Source organism: Ranitomeya imitator, chromosome 4 (assembly GCF_032444005.1).
Source record: "Ranitomeya imitator isolate aRanImi1 chromosome 4, aRanImi1.pri, whole genome shotgun sequence".
Taxonomy (NCBI): domain Eukaryota; kingdom Metazoa; phylum Chordata; class Amphibia; order Anura; family Dendrobatidae; genus Ranitomeya; species Ranitomeya imitator.
The window spans coordinates 20,651,748-20,674,529 of NC_091285.1; the positions used below are offsets into that span (position 1 = coordinate 20,651,748).

The window sequence follows — 22,782 nt, forward strand, 5'->3', positions numbered from 1 at the left end:
GCCTTTTCCGCACCCCTCCGCTCCGATTGGTGGTCGCTACTGCGTTCTGATTGACGGTCATGCCTTCAACAGAAGGCGACATAGTAGCGCTTCCATCCTTTGTTCCTGACCGCGTGGTGGTTTGCAGATCGTTGTAGAGTTCTCCGGCCTGCGACTCCTCTTCGATTTATCTATTCTTCAACGGTTCTCCTGACACCTATATTTTGTGCACGGTAGGTATCATTTGGGGTCTCAAATGCGTTTTCATTTTTCCTTAATTTATAGGGCACCTACTAATTATTAGTGCTATTGTGTCGCCTCATAAGGCAAGGCCGCCACCAATCAGAACGCAGTAGCGACCACCAATCGGAACTGAATGGGCGCGGAAAAGGCAATGCAAATGCACACCTGTGTGACTACAACGTCACACAGGACGTCCCTCATCAAGGTCTGAATTGTCATAATAGCTGCCATGTGACAGGGTCACAACGACCAACGACATCGTTGTACAGGTTGCCGCATCGCTGCTGCGTCGTTGGGAAGAGCTCACTGTTTGACATCTCACCAGCGACCACATAGCGACGCAGCAACTATCCCTGACGGGTCGTATCGTTGTCGGGATCGCTTTAGCGTCGCTAAGTGTGACGGGGCCTTTAGACCAAGGGTGGGGAATATTTTTTTTCTGCAAAGGGCTGTTTGGATATTATACCATCCTTCGGGAGCCGTACAAACTCCACCCACTAAGCAGATCCTGACTCTGGCTGTGGTTTCAGGACGTAATCTTTCATTGCATGCCCTTCAATGTTCAGTAGTGAACACTGCATGTGTGTGCTAACAGAGCAAGAAGAAATTAATGAGCTGGTTGTAATCAAAATGCACCTCCCTGCCCAAGAATGCGGTCCCTGAGAATCTGCTCAGGGGCTGTAAATGGCCCTGGGGCCTGAGGTTCCTCACCCCTGCCTTAGACAATGGGAATAGTGTAAGAAATGCCCACAATTGTGTTCAAGTTTTAGTCCTAAAGCCATGAGTAAAAAAAAAAAAAGTGCCTAATGTGCCGCCGCCTTTGTATTTCTTTACTGCATTTGCCTTCTAATCTATGCACATATAGCAAGAAATCCGGTTTGTCTCGTTCCCTACAGAAAGCTTTGAAATCTAGTTTTGATCTCTTCCCAAATATTTTTTTTTTTTTTTTTTAATTCAGTGCTATGTACTTGCGTGTAGCAGATAAGGGAAACCTGACATCTGGTTTCTAGTGGGTAAACTAAGATCTGGAACGCTTTCAGTAAAGGGCACTGGTGGTAGGGCTACAGAGTCAAGACTATTATTGCAGACCGCTGAAAAAATATGATAAAAAAAAAACACCCAAAAAATTAAAAAAAAAACTTTAACTGTTACAGGACATTTGACAAAGCCAGGGGAAAAATGGACTCAGGCCACAATGTGCACGTGGGAAACGCAGGGGTGCGCACATATGGGTAGAAATATAGAAAACAGTATGTATATAGATATCAAGGTATGACACAGCCAATATACTGCTGGTAATATGAATCAAAATATATAATACTAAGTCCGGCCATTCTAGATACAATCACAGTTAAACAGTCACAAATCTTTTGATACCATAAAGGAAATAACATTATTGTATACATAATTACCTGAGCAGGCTCGGAAGAGCAAACACCCACAGAGTGCACCCACCAGGGCTGAGGAGTCGGAGTTAGTTTTGGTTGGAATCGGTAGAAATGTTCCGACTCCAGCTTTAAAAAAAAGTTTGTTTGTTTTTTTGTCACCCATTTTTAAGTCAGTAAAGTGTAAGTATACAGTTGTGAGCTGATATTAATAGCCTGGGAAGCTCCATGAGTATTACCCCCTTCCCAGGCTATAAACATCTGCCCCCAGTTATTGTCTTTCCCTCTGCTGGTTGACAAAATTATGTGGGAGCCCACGCCATTATTATTATTTTTTTTTCAGAAAAATCTTTTATTACCTGTACAGTAAGTTACTGTATGTATTCCATCTTTTGTATTGTCAGCTCCTACTGTGATTTTGCACTATGTGGCTGCTGAATTGCTGGCCTTTCGTGTGTGTCACTGACATCTATTTATCTATGTATTCCATGTTAGAATAGATATTCTAACTGATCATGCTGTGATTTTACTGTACGTGGCACATGAATTGCCAGCTTTTATTTCATCTATCAAATATATATGTGTGTGTTTTGAAGAATATTTCCTTTGAAAGCGATGTGTAAAAGACAGAGAATTGCTGTATGTAAAAGCTCATGTTAAAATCGCATTGCAATCGCACTGCATTCGGCTGTAAATTGGATGCTAGGTGTGAAAAATCGGATTATACTTGCATGACAACTCTCATTACACATGTTCGACTCTCGGCAGGGAGACTAGGACCGATTTTTTTTTTTTTTTTTTTTTTTTTTTTTTTTTTTTTTTTTCTTCTCTCCATACGTTTAGTGTCACTCCGCCTTAAGGAAGCAATACATGCATATATAGCCAAACTCTTAGGAGTTCCCAAGGGTTTGCATCTTGATTCAATAGGTGCAAGTTGCAGTTATTGCCTTTTATGTTTAAATCCCGCACTAATATCGCTGATTGGCTGATATCCGAGACAGACAATTAGACCCTTAGACTACACAATGGCGGCACTTGACAGCAGTGGAGGACAATGATGATTCCAGAATTCGCTGCAGACTATGCCCGCTGCTGGTGGCCTCGACCAATCAGCGACACAGGATTTCCAGGACAGACAGCCAAACCCTTAGACAATTATATATTTACTAGATTGTGGCCCGATTCTAACGCATCGGGTATTCTAGAATATGCATGTCCCCGTAGTATATGGACAATGATGATTCCAGAATTCGCGGCAGATTGTGCCCGTCGCTGATTGGTCGAGGCAACCTTTATGACATCATCGTCGCCATGGCAACCATTATGACATCTACGTCGATACTGTGCCCGTCGCTGATTGGTCGAGGCCTGGCGGCCTCGACCAATCAGACGCGGGTTGTCTACGTCCTTTATGACATCATCGCCGCTGTGCCCGTCTCTGATTGGTCGAGGCCGCCAGGCGGGATTTCCAGGACAGACAGACAAACGGACGGAAAAACCCTTAGACAGATATATATATATATATATATGTATATGTATATGTATATGTATATATATATATATATATATATATATATATATAGATGGATATCCGCCACTGCACCAAAAACTTTAATAATAGAAAGTCCATAATTCTTATGACCTCTAAATATAGCAAAGGTGCGATCCAGGATGCTCAGTCCATTTTGGATATTCCCATTGATTACGGATATCCTTAAAAGGGGACAGGAGCTTGCGTTGGACTGTGGTGCAACTCTTGAGAACCAAGTTTTTGACTCCTCCTTGGGGTCCTGGTTTAACGTTTCATCTTATAAGAGACACCTGGATAAAATAAATTAGGAGAATGGAAAGTGGTCATATCCAGAAGAAGAGTGAAATTATCTAGATGTATAATTTTTGCTAAACTTTTGATATCAAGTTCTCATTAGCGGGTTTCCGAGAGGTGCAAACCCCACCATTCACTAAAGCGAATGAGCCAAGTACAGTTGTTAGATCTGTATCCTGACTGAAGATCTCCAAAATTGACGCTTGCAAACAAAATGGATGCTTTGCTGAATACATATAAGAATCACAGATACTGATTAATGTTGGAATGGCCTCTAGTTTGCCCGTACCACGTTGTACCAAGTCACCTCATGTCGATCAAAGATCTACTTGCTACGTGGAACTGTGCAAATGGAAAAACCCTAATGATTCTCCCACTAATAAACTTTATTGCTGTGAGGGAAAGGCAGGATAATAAAGATGGCTGACCATATTGATTGAGTTTGAAGATTATGTGCAAGACAGATGTCAGCTTGACTTAATTGATTAACCATTAGAGTTATATAGATAACGACATGTGGGCGAAAGACGTCAGCAACATATGGCAATAATTGAGATAAGGAAAACGCCCTGATTTTTTTTTTTTTTTAATTTTTTTCCTCCTATAAAATGTGCACACCAACCAATAGAGCAGAACTCATTTGAGACTACTCACTGTCCGAGACTTGTGACTTCTCCTGCCGTATAATTCCTATATACAATTTGGCCACATACCTTAGTGTGACTCTCTAACAATTTGGCGCATCAACGAGGGGCCAGGGCAAAGCATCCAGGCGACCATAGCCGCACCACATCTCTCCAAGGACGGATGTCACTTTTGGGCCAGGAGACACTAGCTCCAGCAGGTGAGAAAATGTCATCTTGCTTAAAATCCCTCTAGTGCACTCCCGGGCTGGGTTAGAGATAGCTGGCTGTCGTCTCTGGGCAATAATTGACCACAGTTTGAAAGTCCTGAACCTACAAACCGGTCAGACTAATTTCCTTAATTGTCTGTGTGTATTGTCGGGACAAGCGAGAGGATGTGTCTGTGATAGAAATATATATATCATATAGATCTCACTTGCATGTATACTCCTCTATAAGTATATATACTCATATATCCACTAATATATACATTATAATCAATGGCTTAAAATGGCTGACATAAACTGATATAAGCCAGACAAACTGTATGGGGTTTTCCAAGCAAAAACAGGAACTTAGGCCAGATGTCCTGAAGTAATGTCTAGAATATCGCTGAATCTTGCTGAAATGGCGGATCAACAGTGCCAGATGTATTAAGTGCTGATCAGATGTCTCAACTTTGTCCTAAATGCCGAGAGCTACATTTTAGTTGCTTAATCAGCATTCATATGTGCATTAATCACAATATTCCATACATATTTAGATAACCAATAACAGAGGAGCTAGAGAATATGGTAATTAACTAACCACCCCTAACTCCTCCTTTCTATATGCAATTATAAAACTATGTATGTACAATAAAGGATCAGTTTTGATGGAATGCTTTTCTGTCACAATGGTGTACAGTCCATTCTTGATGAGCGCTCAAAATACTCAGTCTTATTGGGAACGGCCGCAGCACACACAGGGATAAATTTATCCAAACCAAATTTCCATAACATATCTAGTGATACTATACTGCACAGGGCTGTTAAAAGTGAGAGATGTGACACAATAACACTGAACAATCACCCTGGTTCCGATCTTAAACTATCAGTGAATGATCTCAGATGTTCTTAAATCAGTCCACATGAATGATGGTAAATAATTATGATGAGGCATTGGTGGAGACATGGTATAGAGCGGCAAGGGAAGTTAAGTTAATGGTGAATATATGTACCAACCGCCTCACGAAAAAATGGCTCCGACTTTGGCAGCTCCACCCACACCATACAGACCACCCCCATATTCCCCAGAGGGGTGGACATGTGCAGTCTGGCAAAACCAGAACCCAGATTGGAGGGACAAGTTTGCTGTTTGTGGGGCGCTTGCACAATCCTACTGCCTTGTATCCGGTCATCAATGTAGATGGCACTTCCTATGTCCCAGCGGCCATCTTAAGTCAGGCCACACCAGATGCCCTTTTAGGTAAGGGCATGCCCCACCCAGTGGCTAATTAGCTCCGGTAGTATCTGGCATTTACACACAGTGTGAGGATGAAGAGGATAAAGGAACCGCTAAGAAGGAAGACTTAGAATCCCCTCGTGCTACAACCTCACCCTACCTACAGAACGAGGAAGCAGACCCCAGTAGTAGCACAACAGGACAAGTGCACACCACACAAGGGGATTTATGCCCTTTTCCAATGAGGCCACCCCAAGCAGAAAGGAATATTATGGGTGACAACTACCAAGCTCTTACAAGTGACACTTGACGACCAACCCCTCCTCCTAGACGCAGATATCTTACAAATGATACTTACTGACAAAATCCTAGACCTTTCACCCGCTACGTACGCTGGAAGCCCCAGGAAGCTGCTACTCTGAACAGTTTACCAGATCCGGATGGGCATCCTATGCCATTCTACCCGAAAATGAGTCAGATACAATAAAAACACACGCTGCCTCATGGGTAGACCTTATTGGACTAGCTGAAATTAAAGCAGGATATTCTTTCTAGCCTGTGATGGAATCGGCCTTAAAGCCTGAGAATTGGCCACTGGACAGGTTCAAATCATTGGAGTCATGGCAGAGCTTCCTTGACGAGCTCCATGCCTGGGGCCAAAGACTGCCTAGCAGACCAGGCTACCTCCTTGCCGCATACTTTGCAGGAAAAAGGTGAGACTGTGAATACATTTTTCCACAGCTTAAACCAAATGTTCACAGACTTGAGAGCCCATCACCAGATCTGGGTACAAGCCTTTGTGCAAGGCCTCCAAGAGCTTACATGCAAACAACTGCAGACCACAAGGCCAGAGTATCGGAGGCTAGACTCTGATATATTCCACACAGTTGCAAAAGGGATGGAAATGAATGCCATCCAGGTCTCGCACCAATCTTCTGGTGTAACGACCTCTCACACAACACAAACGCACAAAGGCCTAGGATCACCTGCAAGGTAGGACACTTGAAAAGGAACTGCAGATAAGCTCCTCTGAGTAGAGTCAATACAGCAGTAGCAATGTATGCATCTATAAAAATGTATTTTGACTCTCTACACTGGAGTACTTAATTGGGTACCTTTTTTGTCTCCTTTAATAATTGGTGGCAGTTTCGCACCAGGACTACCACAGATCAGATGTCGAAAGTTTTAGATTGATTTTCTTTAGTGTTTTTGGAGAAGGATGGTGCCAAGCTAATAAAAGTTCTTAAGGGCCTGGGGTAAAATGATAGTTGAGATGGTCTATTGTGGGCAATATATTCAAACAACTTCCACCAATTTAGTAATTAATGCAGTGAACATTGGACCCTTTTGTTTGTCACCTTTTTTATTTTTTAAGACTATTTGTTTACCAATATAGAACTCAATTAATCTTTTGTCCCTTCAAGTGTGAACTGTAGAAATCATGGAGACAGATATTCACAATGGAAAAGCTATTTTGAGCTTTTAAATACTATTTTCTTTTGACTTGTGTGCACAAAAGATAAAGCCATTGTGATGGGTTTTTTTTTCCTACTATCTAGGGAACACCTTTTGACTTCAAAGGTTTAGAAGATAAGAGGTTCAGTACAAAATGCAAAAGGCTTTTTACCTGGTCAATGATTGCTAGGTTCTCCCCCCCCACCAACAAACAAGCAAATGTGTTCCTAAAAATTATCACTGTAAACATGATGTGATGCCGACCGTGAAAATTGATGAAAAATACAGATTTAGTTTTGATCAATGTGGTTCATGTTTAATGATTTACCAGTAGCCGGAGAATATGAGCTCTTGGATAGGCTTTAACTTTGTGATACCGTCTTTGAGCAGAGTTGCTTTTAAAAACTTTTCGAAAACTGCTTCCAAAGCATTTGGAAAACTTTTTTTTTTTTTTTTTTTCAGAAATCCACTTGATATTCATATCAGAAGGGGGGAATTGCATGTCATTTTTTTTTCTAACTCTGATTCTGGTTGGACAGGTCCTAGCACAAAATAGGACCTGTCCAATCAGAAGGCTTCAAAACTATTCAGATACAGAAAAACTCCTCAAAAAATTTAAAAATGATCGTTCCTAATGCATTGTCAAGTTTTTGTTTTAACTCACCAAATACTTTTTTTTTTTTTTGTAAAATATTTTTTGGGACGTTTCGCTTTTTTTCAGAACCACAAAACACAGGAAAAAGTTAAACTAGTTGATATAATTTTTCTTTGTTTTAAGTGTTGTCAAAAACAAAGAAACAATGTTCATTCCCGGGCAGTGGCCACCATAAACATGGCAGTGATCAACCAATAATTGAATGATGGAAATCGTTTACGCTGCCCTTAAAAGCATAGTTATTGACAGAACTTCTACCGTGTAAACTGGGAACGTGCTGCCAGAAATATTTCAAACCATTATGGGATTGAACAATGTCGCCACCATACTATTTGTATTTGTTCACGAAATGACCCTTAAACGATGCTCGGATTGACTTGATGGATCGTTAAACGACGCTCGGTTGGGTCGGATCATCTTGTGTAAATGCAGCTTATTCTTAGCTCCTGCAACATGATCTAGCTTGTTGTGATGGCTTGCTCCATCTGCTTTTCCATTCTTCAGCCACTAGAGTGTAGTGAAACCTAAACATCCAGTAAGTTTGTTACCCGTTTTGGTTGTCAAAGTACATACACATTTTACAGTATTTATTTTTGACTGTTACAGAAGTCACTCATGTACGGATAACTAATTTTGGTACTGATGTTCTCGGCTTGCCTATATGGAACACATGCTACTTTATAAATAGCTATTTCCCCTTTTGAAGCCTGCCGAATGACCTTTCGAGAATGTTAAGTTGGTCTCAAATAGACCATAGAGTATATTGGATGGTTGTCAAATATGAGGATCAAACAAGATGGATTCGTACAACTTGTCTCTGTATCTGCACAAAAGCCATGAAATTTATTGAACAGGTTCTGCCGTTTATATACCCTGTTAGGATGGGCGTACATATTCTTATTGCGTGTATACTATTGATTATCTCAAATCTTTTTTCTTGTGAAATGTATATAATTAATATGGACAACGATCGTTATTCATTTTTATCTGATTGTTCCCAACACCCATATTAGCCTCCCGTTTGAGCAATACAGCACTTGGCAATGGTTTGTCATGAAGCCTATGCTAGATCAGTGACTCAGCAAGAGTTGAAATACAAGTCATATTAGAATCCTCATATATAGAGATAAGCCGTGAGGGTCTCTGAATACCCTATCAAGAACATCTGCATCTGGTTTCTCAATTGAAACTGTATCTTAAAACTTTTTGTCTAACTCTGAGAAGTTCTTCCATTGACTATTTTTGAAGTACATGTACACAACCGCTTTGTCTTTTTCAGTAACCTCTAAAATGTTGTAGAGTGTACTTTTTTTGTTATCCTTCAAACCAAAGAACATGGAACCAGTAATGCTCTTGCCACATTCTGGGGCAACTTGGCTGTAAATCGTGAACTTTGTTGTAGTCACCGTTCATCAGATACGCTCTTCGGGGCCTGGACGACATGATGAAAAATTATGACATTTGTCATCCAGAAAGAATGATTGAATTTCATTCGTTTGCCATCTGTATTTATAAAATCTACATGACCCAATAGTTTCCTATATTAATAATTGCAATGTATCCAGAAACATGAGGTGCAATATGGATGACCTGTATGGGGTGCAAATTTAATTTTTTAATTTAATTTTTTGTGCAAACTTAGTTTTGATTAGGAGTCTCATCCAAAATACGGAAGAAACTAGTGCAAGCTGCAACCGATCCCTGACATCTCAACAGTCCCAATAAATAACATGAGTCCATGTGCTGTCTGATCATGGGTAGCACACGTAAGTTTAATACGATGGTGTGAGCCCTAAAGAATGTTTACCGTAGAGAGTACATCTCTTTACACCAGCTCGAAAGACTGGATTCTCGAGGATCGACTTTAAAGGATTTTAATGGCCCCATTTCGTAAACCCTAGAAGGGTGACTTCTGTCTCCATGGATTTAATGTTAACTTTTTTAAATTTAGTAATCCAATACTTTTTTTTTTTTTCCGTGAGAGCCTGACTTTAGCCTTAATGATAGGTGCTGATGTTTTGACTGACTGAAGGCCGGGCTCAGGAGGCGAAGCAAAGGTTGGAAATGAATGAAAAACAAATTATATTCCATCTCCCCTGATAATGTTTAGACAGCGTTCATGCAACCTGATACTGTAAGTAAAGGCTTGGGAGTTTCCCAACTGCTCCTCGTATGTGTGATTCTGGAGCTATGGAATTGTAAAGGGAATACTTTTTTTTTTTTTTTTTCTTGTGTATGTATTTTTGGCTGTAAATTTGTTATTTCATCATGCACCCTCTTGCCCTGCACATTGTTGGTTAAAGAGTGAGTTGACCAAGAGAATCCCACAGTTGAGCAGGTTCTGATAAGGAGTTTGTAACTTTGTCTTTTTCTGAACTGGTATCAGCTGATTTTAGGACCACATCAAAGTTCAAGTCAACTTTGATGTGGTCCTTGATCAAAAATATGCACAAGTTAATTTTAGTAAAAGAAAGCTAAGAGGTTACTCAAACTTCTAAGTCGGTGAAAAACAGACAACATTTGGCATCCGAGTGATTTTTTTTTTTTTTTTCCCTTTTCTCCTTCCCAAAACCAGAACTCTTGTTGTTTTTCCATCAATATGGCCATGTGAGGGCTTGCTTTTTTGAGTGACGAGTTGTGCTTTTGACCAACACCATTGGTTTTACCATATTGTGTACTGGAAAATGGGAAAAACAATTCAAAGTCCTGTGAAATTGCAAAAAAAAAATTGCAATTCCACAATTTTATATTTATTTTTTTTTTATTTAGTTTTTTATCATGTTCACTAAAGAATAGAAGCTGTAATTATATCCGATCCCCTGCGCCACACTTGTAGCTAAAATGATCTGCTATGAGCGCCGGCCACAGGTTTGGGACCCCAGTTCTAGAGATCAGTTGTGAAAAGGGGGCATCAATCTTCTATCAGCCTCTCAATGTGTTTTGATATATACAGGGTGGTCCAAAAGTAGGTGGACAGAAAATAACATTTATTTTGATTATTTATTTTGAATTTTTATTCTGTTAAAACAGAGCTATGTGACACAAAATAGTTAATAAATAACATTTCCCACATGTCTACTTTACATTAGCACAATTTTGGAAACCATTTTTTTTAAAATTTTATTAGGAAGTTAAGGGTTAAAAGTTGACCAGCGATTTCTCATTTTTGCAACAAAATTTACGAAACCATTTTTTTTAGGGACCACCTTTGAAGTCAATTTGAGGGGTCTATATGGCTGAAAATGCCCAAAAGTGGCACCATTCTAAAAGCTGCACCCCTTAAGCTGATCAAAACCTTATTCAAGAAGTTTATTAACCCTTCAGGTGTTTCACAGAAGCAACATGGAAGAAAAAATGAACATTTAACTTTTTAGTCCCAAAAATGATCTTTTAGCAGCAATTTTTTTTTTATTTTCCCAAGGGTAAAAGGAGGAAGTGGACCGCAAAAGTTGTTTTCCAGTTTGTCCTGAGTACTCCAATACTCCATATGTGGGGGTAAACCACTGTTTGGGCACACGTCGGAGCTTCGAAGTGAAGTAGTGACGTTTTTGAAATGCAGACTTTGATGGAATGGTCTGTGGGCGTCATATTGCGTTTGCAAAGCCCCTGATGTGCCTAAACAGTAGAAAACCCCCCCGCCACAAGTGACCCCTTTTTGGAAACGAGACCACCCAGGAAACTTGCGTGGTGAGAACTTTGAACCCCAAAAAACATGTTTGATAAATCTCCCCCTTCATAATCCTATTACACATACTGTCCAGCTACTTTTGGACCACCCTGTATAATGTAGTCTAATCCATTATATCGGAATCTATCGTCTGCATTATAAAAAGGGGGTCTGCTCACTTGTCCAAACTAGAATCCATGTTGGGGTATGATCAGGATGTTTACATGGTTGGGTATGTTGAAATTTGCCAGGAGGCAAAATGGTACTTTTTTTTTTTTTGTCTAAGCTGAGAGTGCACGTTGGAGTCTACAGGACTCTGGCTACGTTTATTCATCCATGCCAAAAGTTTAGGGAGTTTTCTGGGAGGGGGGGGGAGCCTGTCCAGGCAATCGACTAAATTCATTAGGTTCACCTAAAAGAGTACAAGGAAAATCTTCCATATTGAAGGTTATTCTGGTGACCCGCAGCGCATGATGTGTATGAGTCGGTTATATATCTTGTTTCTAATTATTGACAGCATGTTTGAGCGAATATTGAAATTTTTTTTTTTTAATAGGTTATAAAAGGCGATGAGCATAAACAGAATGGACTGGAACAGAAATTCAAGCGGGGCTGTTGCCCATCCTAACAACCAGCAGTATTTTCAACAGTCTACCTCATCCACAGCCTCCACCATGCAGAGCCAAACTGCATATATACCATCAAATTTCTGCCCTCCTGCCCAAAATCAGAGTTTGCTAAAAGGTCTACTTGGTGCAAAATCTGCAAAAGAGATTTTGCAAATTGAGCAATCTGCTTTGTCAGGAAGACAAAAGTCAACGACACAAGTGCAACAGACTACGCAGGTTTCATCACCGGGACAGTATAATAATTCGTATAATTTACTGCATATGACGAGCAATGCTGCAAATCTACAAAGTGGTCGTAATGCTCAGAACCTGGTGTTACAAAATGTTCAAGTGCAAGCCTATCCTGTAGCTTTTCTGCAAACTTTTCAGCAGGCTCAGCCGTTGGCCGGGGTCAATCAGCAGGCTCAGCCGTTGGCCGGGGTCCATCAGCAGGCTCAGCCGTTGGCCGGGGTCCATCAGCAGGCTCAGCCATTTGCCGGGGTCCATCAGCAGGCTCAGCCGTTGGCCGGTGTCCATCAGCAGGCTCAGCCGTTGGCCGGTGTCCATCAGCAGGCTCAGCTGTTGGCCGGTGTCCATCAGCAGGCTCAGCCGTTGGCCGGGGTCCATCAGCAGGCTCAGCTGTTGGCCGGGGTCCATCAGCAGGCTCAGCCGTTGCCGTACTATGGTGCCAATGGATTCAATTCCAGAGAAGTTCAACAGCCACTGCAAGGCACTCAAAGTCGCAGATATTCACACAAACGGACCTCTCAACAGATAGTATGTGATTATATTGCCACAAAACACAGCCAAAACACTCAGAAAAATTATCAACCACTAATGCCGAATGCAAGCTATCCAACTTCATATTCCGTCCAAAATGAAAATTCTCATACGTCTGTTGCGCCCTACAAAGCTACTAGTGACAAACATGTGCCCGTTTTAACCCCAAATTCTCAAAATGGACAAAATCAGATGGGGTCACATTTCCAGACTGTATCTCTTACAAACACCCCACAGTCACAGGGAAACCTGAATGACTATGTCCAAAATTCTCAAGGACAAACTATGCCAAACTTTTCTAGTGGTTTTTCAAACAGTTCTACTAACGTCTTGCCTTCGGCCACTGGGCAAATGTCTACTCCATATTCTCAATCCAATACGAATGCATCAAATGTTTATGTAAACCAAGCATTTCCTAATCTAAACCAAAATGTTCAGCAGTCCTACACAGCGACTCAGGATCAGCATTCCGTTGCTGTGACACCCCCAGTCTATAGTGGAAATGTACCACAGGACAAAAGAAACGGTAATATGCAAGATATTCTTGCTTTGTTAAAAATCTATCAAAATATCAAACACAAATATTTACTACTCAATCGGGAGAATAATCTTCTAAGACAGAAAATGCAACGCTCCTCGCAAGATAATTCTGGCTCTTCTACCATGAAACCACCACTTATTTCTAGCCTCCCCGATAAGACTGTTCCTACAAATAACTCAATGGGTTCACAAGAGGATTCTCAAAATTCAGCTGCTCAAAACCACTCCTCAGCTACACATGTGCAGAACCCCACATTATATGATAATTCTTTAAATGTTCCTGTCCAGAATATTACACATCCAAACAATTCCTTCTCCAGTTACATAAACCCAACTAATAATGCTGATGTGCTCAGTCAGAGAAATTCAACTGGTTTTGAAAATGGTCAAGTGAATCTTAGTACAAATTCTTCTGGACAGGCTGTAGGTTCAGAGACTCTACAAAGTCAGGACCCTCCGAAACAGTCCACTGTATCTATACAGACAAATAACCAATACCTTCCCGGCGGTAATGTAAACAACGGGACTATATCACAAAATGGACATAAATCTTCTGTTCCAAACATTGCCCAAACTGCAACATCTTCTGAAAGTTACATTACTGTCCAGACAACGAACAGTAGTAACCTTTATGCCAAGAGTCTCTTGACATCCAGTTCAAGAGATGCTATCAAAGCTTCTTTGCCTCTCTGGAAATCTGTACCTTCAGAAACAGAACCAACACAACATGTGGTCAACAGTAGCCAGAATGCCCTTCATCTTTTAGAGGAAATGGCCGCTGGAGTCACCCCAACACAGAAATCTGAGCATTCTAGCTCCAATGCGTCGAAGGGAATTGAGCCGCAGATTGCTATAGTCAATCCACTGGTACAGATAAAGAATTTGGCAAATATGAACCAGTGTCCAAAAGTTATTCCAAAAGACGAAGATATGGCCAACAATGTAAATGAATTAAAAGAAATTGACTGTATTAGTAATATAATTCTAGCTTTGGAATCTGCCAAGAGTAACCTTGACAACATCCAGCCTAGAAGCAATATGGTTTCATTATCACCTTTTAGTGTGGAGGTGTCCTCTAGTTGTAATGTTGACCAGAACGCTACTAAAAATGTTGAGTCAGTTGACGATGGTTTACAAATCTCTGGCATATGTAGTTTGGTGGAAGGTAACTCTTTCTACAATTCTTCCATAGCAATGATGTTTGAAGATTCTTTGCAAACTCAGTCTGATTCGCCAATGGTAAAAATTGAATCAAAGGACCATCATTCTATGGAGGGTTTTCTGGAGGACACCAATATATGTAATGTCTCCCAGGCAAATACGCTCTCTCTTACCACAGAAATGAAAGCCAGTGAACCAGATCTTCAAGGACAAACTGAGCCTAGTGTCGATGTCCAAGATGACCAGCAGGGAACAAATGTTTACGGCTTTGAAATGCAGCCTGGACAGGATTTGACTGCTTCTGACATGTTTGGTTTAGAATCCGACACGGTGTCCGACCAGTTGTCTGAGCTTTTAACAGAATTTCCCTTTGGAATTAAAAACTACATGTCTGAAAATAAACCTGAAAGCACAAAAGTGTCTTTACAGAAAACCACAAAAACTGAAATTCCAAAATCCTCAGTTCCTTTTTCATGTGACATTGAGATGGATGGCTCTATCGAGGAGTCTCCAATAAAGTATAGCTTGGACATGTCAACCAATGAAGAGTCAAAAACTGAATATAGCATGGTTGGGTGGACCAATGAGGAATTAAAAACTGAGGATATTGTGGACATGTTGACCAACCAGGAGTCAAAAAGTGAATATACCATGGACACATCAACCAAAGAAATGGAGGCTCAGAAGACAGAGGTTAAAGTTAAAAGAGAACCCACACCTGAACTACCTATAAATGAGGTGACTCCTGTACAATTTGAGGATGATTGTTTTGAGATTTGTGACAGTCCAGATCGCAATATACATATTACTTTAATGAGTAAGGATCAAATCACAGAGATTTTTCCAGAGGAGGACTCTGCTAAACCCATAGTTCATGGTGAAGAATCTCCAGTTGACCATTTTGAGAATAAGTTTGAAATGCCTGTTGTAGATGTTGCAGAAAGTTCTACAAAAGAGGTTCCTGATTATGAGAATACACAAAGCTCAGAAATGTACTGTTGTGTGTTGAAGTGGGCACGTCAAAGAAATAAACATGCTCCCAAATGTAAATGCAAGCCAATATATATGGAAGAGATTGAAGGTTTGGACATGTACAAGAATGCTGAAGCGCTGAATACTGATCATTCAACGATTGTCATTGAGCCTACGACAGCTGGTTTTGAACCTTCAACAGACCGTTGTGAAATTATGTCTGATGTAATAAAACATGATGAATTCTTACCACCTGTCAACAAATCTCCAAAGATTGAACCAGTAAAGGTTTCTTCAGAAGGTAAAAGTAGTCCACAAGAAAAAAATAAATCTGAAAAGCATCTCAAAGAAAATCTGTCTCTGAAAGAACTCTCCTCTGACAATCAAAAGATTCTCCAGCCAAGAAGTAATTTGGAAGACCACAATGGTAAGAAAGTTAAAGATCTTTTCTCAGGTTCGAAGTCAAAAGTTGATGGTCCACGGAAATTGGAGAAACTTATTATCAAAACCGACTTTCTGAAAAACAAGCATTTGTTGAAAATGAAGAGGAAATCTATAGAAAAGACTTCACGTGTTGAAGAAAGTAATGTCAGAAGTGTACAAAAGATTAACACAGAAGCTGGTGAATCACCCAAAGCTTTCATCATTGACAAGATATTTGGAAGTAAAACCAAGAATGCGAAATCAAAATCATCTGCCAATACACCTCAGCAATCTGAAAGGAGTACAAGTAAGATAAAGTCCTTCTATAGTTCGGACAAATTGCATTCCCATAGCCAAGGTCTTGCTGTTGGCAAACGCAAAGAAAGGATTAAAACTCGAGAGAGTCATTTTGAAAGGGTAAAGAAGGTTCCAACTGTACAAGAGTACTTGGAAAGGAAAAGGGAGCTATGCAACAACAAAAGGTCGGGGTCTAAGGTGGATCACAGAGATGTGTTGGATAATATAAGGAACAAGGTCATTGAGAAACCTTCGATGGAAAGAAGTGAAAATAATTCACCACCTATATTACTTAGACTTTTATCTCCAGCCAAAATAAATATAAAAACCAGAAAGCTGGAGTATGAAGGCATTCATAAAACTCAAAAAGACCAGCCAAAAACCAGTAGAGCATATGAGTCTTTGCACAAAATACACAGAGATCGATCAGGCAGTCATGGAAAAGGATCATTAATGAAAAAGAGACGGGCCAAGAAAACTAGTTCTGGCAAAGAAAAAATCTATTTGACTCCTTGTGATGGTACAAGACTGAATTCGTATGAAGGTATAAGTTTAACCAAACTTCAGATAAGATGCTCTCCTGAGAAACCTGGATTCTTCGAAAGGAGACAGTCTCTTGATAGTTACATGCACAAACAGCCATCCAAGCCTGAGACCAAGAACGAGGACACTCCCAAAATGCTGGAGTTCAAATTATGCCCAGAATTTGTTAACCGAAGTCCGACCATGCAAGAGAAGAAAGGCGAGCCAAAAGCGACTACAGAAAGAAGCATAGTAGAAGGTAAATATTGATGTTGAAATATAATTTAGGAAGTTCTAAAAGCTGAACTTGGCCGTCAATATCTCATTGCTGGCGATAAACTTCATTCATCCTCTCCGACCCAGCTGAATGAAGGAATCACAATGTACTAGTGAGTGCTGCTTGTCTTTCATTACTTACCAGGCACATCACTGTGCTTTTTTGATTGTGCCTGGTACTACTGCTTCATTCTATAATTTTTGATGATCTACAGTACATAGAGAGGAGGGCCACAACCCCTTCATTCAGCCAATTGGTGGGGATGCAGAGTCAGGCCTCTTCTGATCAAGTAGTATTGTCCTATGCATTATTACTCCTCAAAGATTACTCCCTTGTTCCAGGGTTATCTATGAGTCTTCGGACTCCTACTCAAACTCCTCCCCACATTTTTCCCCCTTTAACTTTTATGTGCTTGGATCAACCAAGGACATAAAAAAAAAAATTAGTTTTTTTTAACAATTCTCTACAAATAGCTTTTATCAACCGTTCCGATTTCTGATTATTCTTTTACTATAAATAATCCATTCTTAAACCAGAAGGAAGGACTGTACAATACCCTAAGTGTTCTGTGGATATTTTAAGATGGCTCAAGCCACTCAAATTGTATATTTTTCTTTATTTTAACCATAGGGATTAAGAGCAAAAAAGAAGCATGGTGCATTGGTATTCCTTTTAAGAAGAGGAAAATCATCTCTGAAGATCAAGGTGAGATGCAAATGGACCAAATCAACCAGGATTATAAGTGGCATTTTCAGAAACTATTTTGGTGCTTGTCTAGTCTGCCGGTCAAAATCCTAACTTGCCTAGTTGAACCTCATATTAAATGTTTGTCTCAAAACAAATGATGGTGGCCGATCTCTAGGATATTTCGCCAATATCTAAACAGTTGGGATTTGCTGATCTCTTCTCCTTTTGATACCTAATTTCCTTCCATCCACCTGTAGGTCATCAAAGTCCACCTTCGTCAACCTCTTCCATCAATTCGACCCAAAAACAGACTTCCCGACCAGTGCAAGACTCTCAGACAACATTCAATGTTTTTAAACAGCTGTATCATGAGCAGAGAAGTAAAAGCCTTGATGGCAGCTTATGAAGTCTTGGATTACTTGTGTCCGGAAAATGATTCCACCATATCGTTGGGACTTTGTCAAGGGAAAAAAAAGTTGTAAACTGCAAAAATATTGTTGCTGTCTGTTCAGTATTAATATTTTGTCAATGTTGAAAGAAAAATGTTTCTTTAATGTTGAAGTACTGAATTTCTGAATGTGCCCTATCTGCACTTTTTTTTTTTTCTTCTTTCTCACAGACTGGAGCCCTAGTTAAGATTTCCATAAGTTTTTTACTTTTGGGCTTTGACCAGTGGTGCCGATTTTGTTGCTGCTACTTCTGTAAAGATTGTAAAGTTGTTTTTTTCTTGTACAACAGGACAAGGATTTCTACTATTATATATTTTTTTTTTTTTGGAAGATTTTTTTTTTTTTCCTGTATAGATTTTTTTTTTTTCTTTAAACTTTTCTTAAGACTTTGCACTGTTTGTTGTTGCATGTCCTAAGGACAGATTTTGTAGTTTATTTTTTTATAGTTTGAGTAAATGTCATTTTTTCAAAAGTTTGCATTGAATGTTGTTTTCTTTGGTCATTGCATTTCACCTCAGCTGAAACACATAACACCAGAAAGGAAAAAGGTCATAAGCCAAGCGATTGAGCCCACTTCCATCAGTACACTAAGAACATTCCTAGGGCCGATCTTCTGCTGTAGAGTGGATTCCCTCTGCATCACAAATTATTCAGCCTCTCCTTGATGCGTTGTCCACGTGCAACAAATGTCAGCCATACCAACTGACCCCAGAAGCAAAAAAGGGGTTCAAGGACCTGAAAGAAGCCATTCTCTCAGCCACAGCACTAGAAATTCCAAATTATGACCTCCCTTTCCATTTGTACTGTCATGAATTGGGGGGACATGCTAAAGGTGTGCTAACTCGCGCACGGAGGGAAAACACCGCCTATTGGGATACTATTAATATAATGGCCAAAGAAGCGCCAACATTCATCAGCGGTTGCTGCCCGTGCAATGTTGAAAGAAAAAGTTGCAGACTTGGTGCTAGATGATCCCTTAAATTCTAGTACCCCACACTGATAAAAAGTGAAGCTTTACCTTCTAGGATGTCTGCTCAGGAAGCTGAATTGAAAGCGCTAGCTGTATAATGGCAGAGTATTTGCGAATGTCTTTACGGACAGTCTATGCTTTTGGCATTTGCCATGATTACGGTCCCATTTTGAAGAGCAGAAAGTTTATTGGTCCTTCTGGTAAACCCATTAGAAATACAGACTTAGTGGCTCAACTTCTCAGAGCACTGGAACTGCCAAAGAAAATTGCTATAGTCAAAGTGCAAGCTCAAGCTAAAGAGCACACTAGGAATATACACTGCAGGGGGGGACGGATCCACAACTACTCCAGAGCCTGCAAGATCAGAACTCTGCTGCGGCAAAAGAAAAATGGCAGACGCACTTGGGTGCTAAAGAAGAAGATGGACTGTCAAGAGTGGACAGTAAGTACTGCCTGCCTAGAGCACTATTCTCCATGATTTAAGGATATGGAATCATATTTAGGTATGAAAATATACAAAATATAAATGCACAGATGCTACATCTGAATCATGAACATGCCCTTCCAACATGGACATTTCTAGTATGTGTATATATAATATATATTTATTGCTCAAATAAAGGGAACACTAAAATCCCACATCCTAGATATCACTGAATGAAATATTTCAGTTCCAAATCTTTATTCATTACTTAGTGGAATGTGTTGAGAACAATAAAACATAAAAATGATCAATGTAAATCAAAATGAATATCTCACGGAGGTCTGGATTTGGAATGATACTCAAAATCAAAGTGGAAAATCAAATTACAGGCTGATGCAACTTCAGTGGAAATGTCTCAAGACAAGGAAATGATGTTCAGTTGTGTGTGTGTGTGTGTGTTGCCTCCATGTGTCTGTATGATCTCCCTACAACGCCGCATGCTCCTGATGAGGCGGCGGATGGTCTCCTGAGGGATCTCCTCCCAGACCTGGACTAAAGCATCTGCCAACTCCTGGACAGTCTGTGGTGCAGCGTGATGGTGGATGGTGAGAGACATGATGTCTCAGATGTGTTCAATTGGATTCAGGTCTGGGGAACGGGCGGGCCAGTCCATATCTTCAATGCCTTCACCTTGCAGGAACTGCTGATACACTCCAGCCACATGTGGTCTGGCATTGTCCAGCATTAGGGGGGACCCAGGGCCAACTGCACCAGCATATGGTCTCACAAGGGGTCTGAGGATCTCATCTCGGTACCTAATAGCAGTCAGGCTACCTCTGGCGAGCACATGGAGGGCTGTGCGACCCTCCAAAGAAATGTCAGCCCACACCATTACTGACCCACTGCCAATCTTGTCATGCTGAAGGATGTTGCAGGCAACAGATCGCTCTCCAGGGCGTCGCCAGACTGTCACGTGTGCTCAGTGTGAACCTGCTTTCATCTGTGAAGAGCACAGGGCGCCAGTGGCGAATTTGCCAATCCTGGTGTTCTGTAGAAATTGCCAGTCCTCCTGCACGGAGTTGGGCTGTGAGCACAACCCACATCTGTGGATGTTGGGCCCTCAAACAATCCTCATGGAGTCGCTTTCTAGCCGTTTGTGCAGACGCATGAACATTTGTGGCCTTCTGGAGGTTATTTTGCAGGGCTCTGACAGTGCTCCTCCTGTTCCTCCTTGCACAAAGCCTAAGGTATTGGTCCTGCTGCTAGGTTGTTGCCCTCCTATGGCCCCTTCCACGTCTCCTGGTGTACTGGCCTGTCTCCTGGTAGTGCCTCCAGCCTCTGGACACTATGCTGACAGACACAGCAAACCTTGCCACAGCTCGCATTGATGGGCCATCCTGGATGAGCTGCACTACCTGAGTCACTTGTGTGGGTTGTAGAGTCCGTCTCATGCTACCACGAGTGTGAAAGCACAAGCAACATTCAAAAGTGACCAAGACATCAGCCAGAAAGCATTGGTAATGAGATGTGGCCTGTGGTCCCCACCTGCAGAACCACTCCTTTGAGTGTCTTGATAATTGCCAATAATTTCCATCTGTTGTCCATTCCATTTGCACAACAGTATGTGAAATTTATTGTCAATCAGTGTTGCTTCCTAAGTGGACAGTTTGATTTCACAGAAGTTTGATTTACTTGGAGTTATATTCTGTTTGTGTTCCCTTTATTTTTTTGAGCAGTGTACTGTATATATTAGAGTAGAATGCTGATGTGGATCTTAGCAGACATAGTTTTAACACATTATGACTCAGTAATTTTTGGTGTATTGTACGCTACGCTTGCCAATATCTTGACCTGTGGTAGATGTTGACATAGCCTCAGGCTGGTTATCAAGAACAAAGGAGAAATGTCCCTGTGACCAAGAGCCATAGTTCCTATGTCAATAAGCCATGAGGTAATACGTTGGCTAGCATTTGCTTTTTCGCGATAAAAACTCCCGTTTTTTCCCGGAATAAACAATCATTTTAGACACAAGCAAGCTGTCTGGTGTATTTCTCCTTGCACGTATACCATCCACTTGCAATTTGGCCACAGACAAGAAGAGTTTCACCTCAGTGGGACAACCTCAACAATGTGTGCTCTCTCCCATGGACTGATGCATCAGTCTAAGGACACAATGGTAAGTCAGGTAATGGCAAATTGGGTTGCACCAGGATTTCATTATGTTGCTGCTAAATTCATACAGGGAAGCACGATCTGTGCATGCCATAATGTAGGTAAAACGGCGAAGGTTCCACCAAAGTCCCCCGCCAGACCATTGTACGCATTTCACCAACTTCAAATCGATTTCATACAGCTTCCAAAGGAGGCACCTATGAATACGTGTTGGTATGTATCGATTTATTCTCCAACTGGCCAGAAGGTTGGCCCTGCCTTCGCACCAATATGTTTACAGTAGCCAAGAAACTACTGTCAGAAATAGTGTGCAGATTTGGTGTACCACAGGTAATTGATAGAGGTAGTCACTTCACAGGTGTATCAGGAGATCACACGGGCTCTAGGAATTGAGCAGTTGTTCCACATTCCATATCATCTGCAGAGTAGCGGTAAGGTCGAAAGATGAAACAATACTTTGAAACAAAAAATCCAGAAGGTAATGGCTGAGACAGGTAAACCATGGACTGAATGTCTTCTCATTGCACTGCACACTGTTCGGGTCAGTCCCAACAAAAAGACAAGTCTTAAGTCCAAATGAGATTTTGTTTGGGGGGGACCTCCAAAAACGGGATTGTATTTTCCCCAGCAAATGCAGGCCTCTCATTCATACATGACAACCTATGTAGGAATCTTACAAGTATTGCAAAAAAATACATAATCGTGTTTTCACCTCTATTCCAGATCCATCTACTTTGTCAGGCTCACGTGATCTCAAGCCTGGAGACTGGGTGGTGATACGAAAACACTTGAGGAAATGCCTGGATCCTCCATTTGAAGGACCCTACCAAGTCCAGCTGACAACACCAACATCAGTTAAGCTGGAAGGAAAACCTACCTGGATCCACACAAAAGATTCCACAAGAACTAAGGAAAATGGACTTAGGGAAGTTCTATCTGTTCACACTCCTCATATACATTTTATCAGTTCAATGTAAACAGGATGATGAAGTCCTTGACCAGTGGCATAGTGATATGTCAAAACAATGAACAAATAAGTTTGTGAGGTATCATTATTGCTCAAGCCCAGAACTTGTCTAGTTGTTGGATTTGGTCACAGGCCTCTATAGCAGCTCAAACTATGCCTTACTTTGTTACTCCACTGTCTGAAAAAGATCTATTCAAGAGAAGCTCCTGGGAAATGAGGTCCCCAGATCTGGCAAAGTAAGATTTCTGCTGCCCTAAC

General features: G+C 40.9%; 1 protein-coding gene across 2 annotated transcripts in view; it reads left to right on the forward strand.

Moving 5' to 3' along the window:
* The window catches only part of RESF1 (retroelement silencing factor 1), a 37,335-nt gene extending 15,061 nt beyond the window's left edge, over window positions 1–22,274 (forward strand). The window contains exons 1-4 of one of the 2 annotated variants that reach the window (XM_069763291.1): window positions 4,072–4,276; window positions 11,832–16,837; window positions 17,486–17,560; window positions 17,800–22,274. In XM_069763291.1, the coding sequence (XP_069619392.1) occupies window positions 11,845–16,837; window positions 17,486–17,560; window positions 17,800–17,948 (5,217 nt within the window). In that variant the 5' untranslated portion in view covers window positions 4,072–4,276; window positions 11,832–11,844 and the 3' untranslated portion in view covers window positions 17,949–22,274. Of the gene's footprint in view, window positions 1–4,071; window positions 4,277–11,831; window positions 16,838–17,485; window positions 17,561–17,799 lie in introns of those variants that run through there. The other variant, XM_069763290.1, reaches the window with a different exon arrangement.
* The last annotated feature ends 508 nt before the right edge of the window (window positions 22,275–22,782 follow it).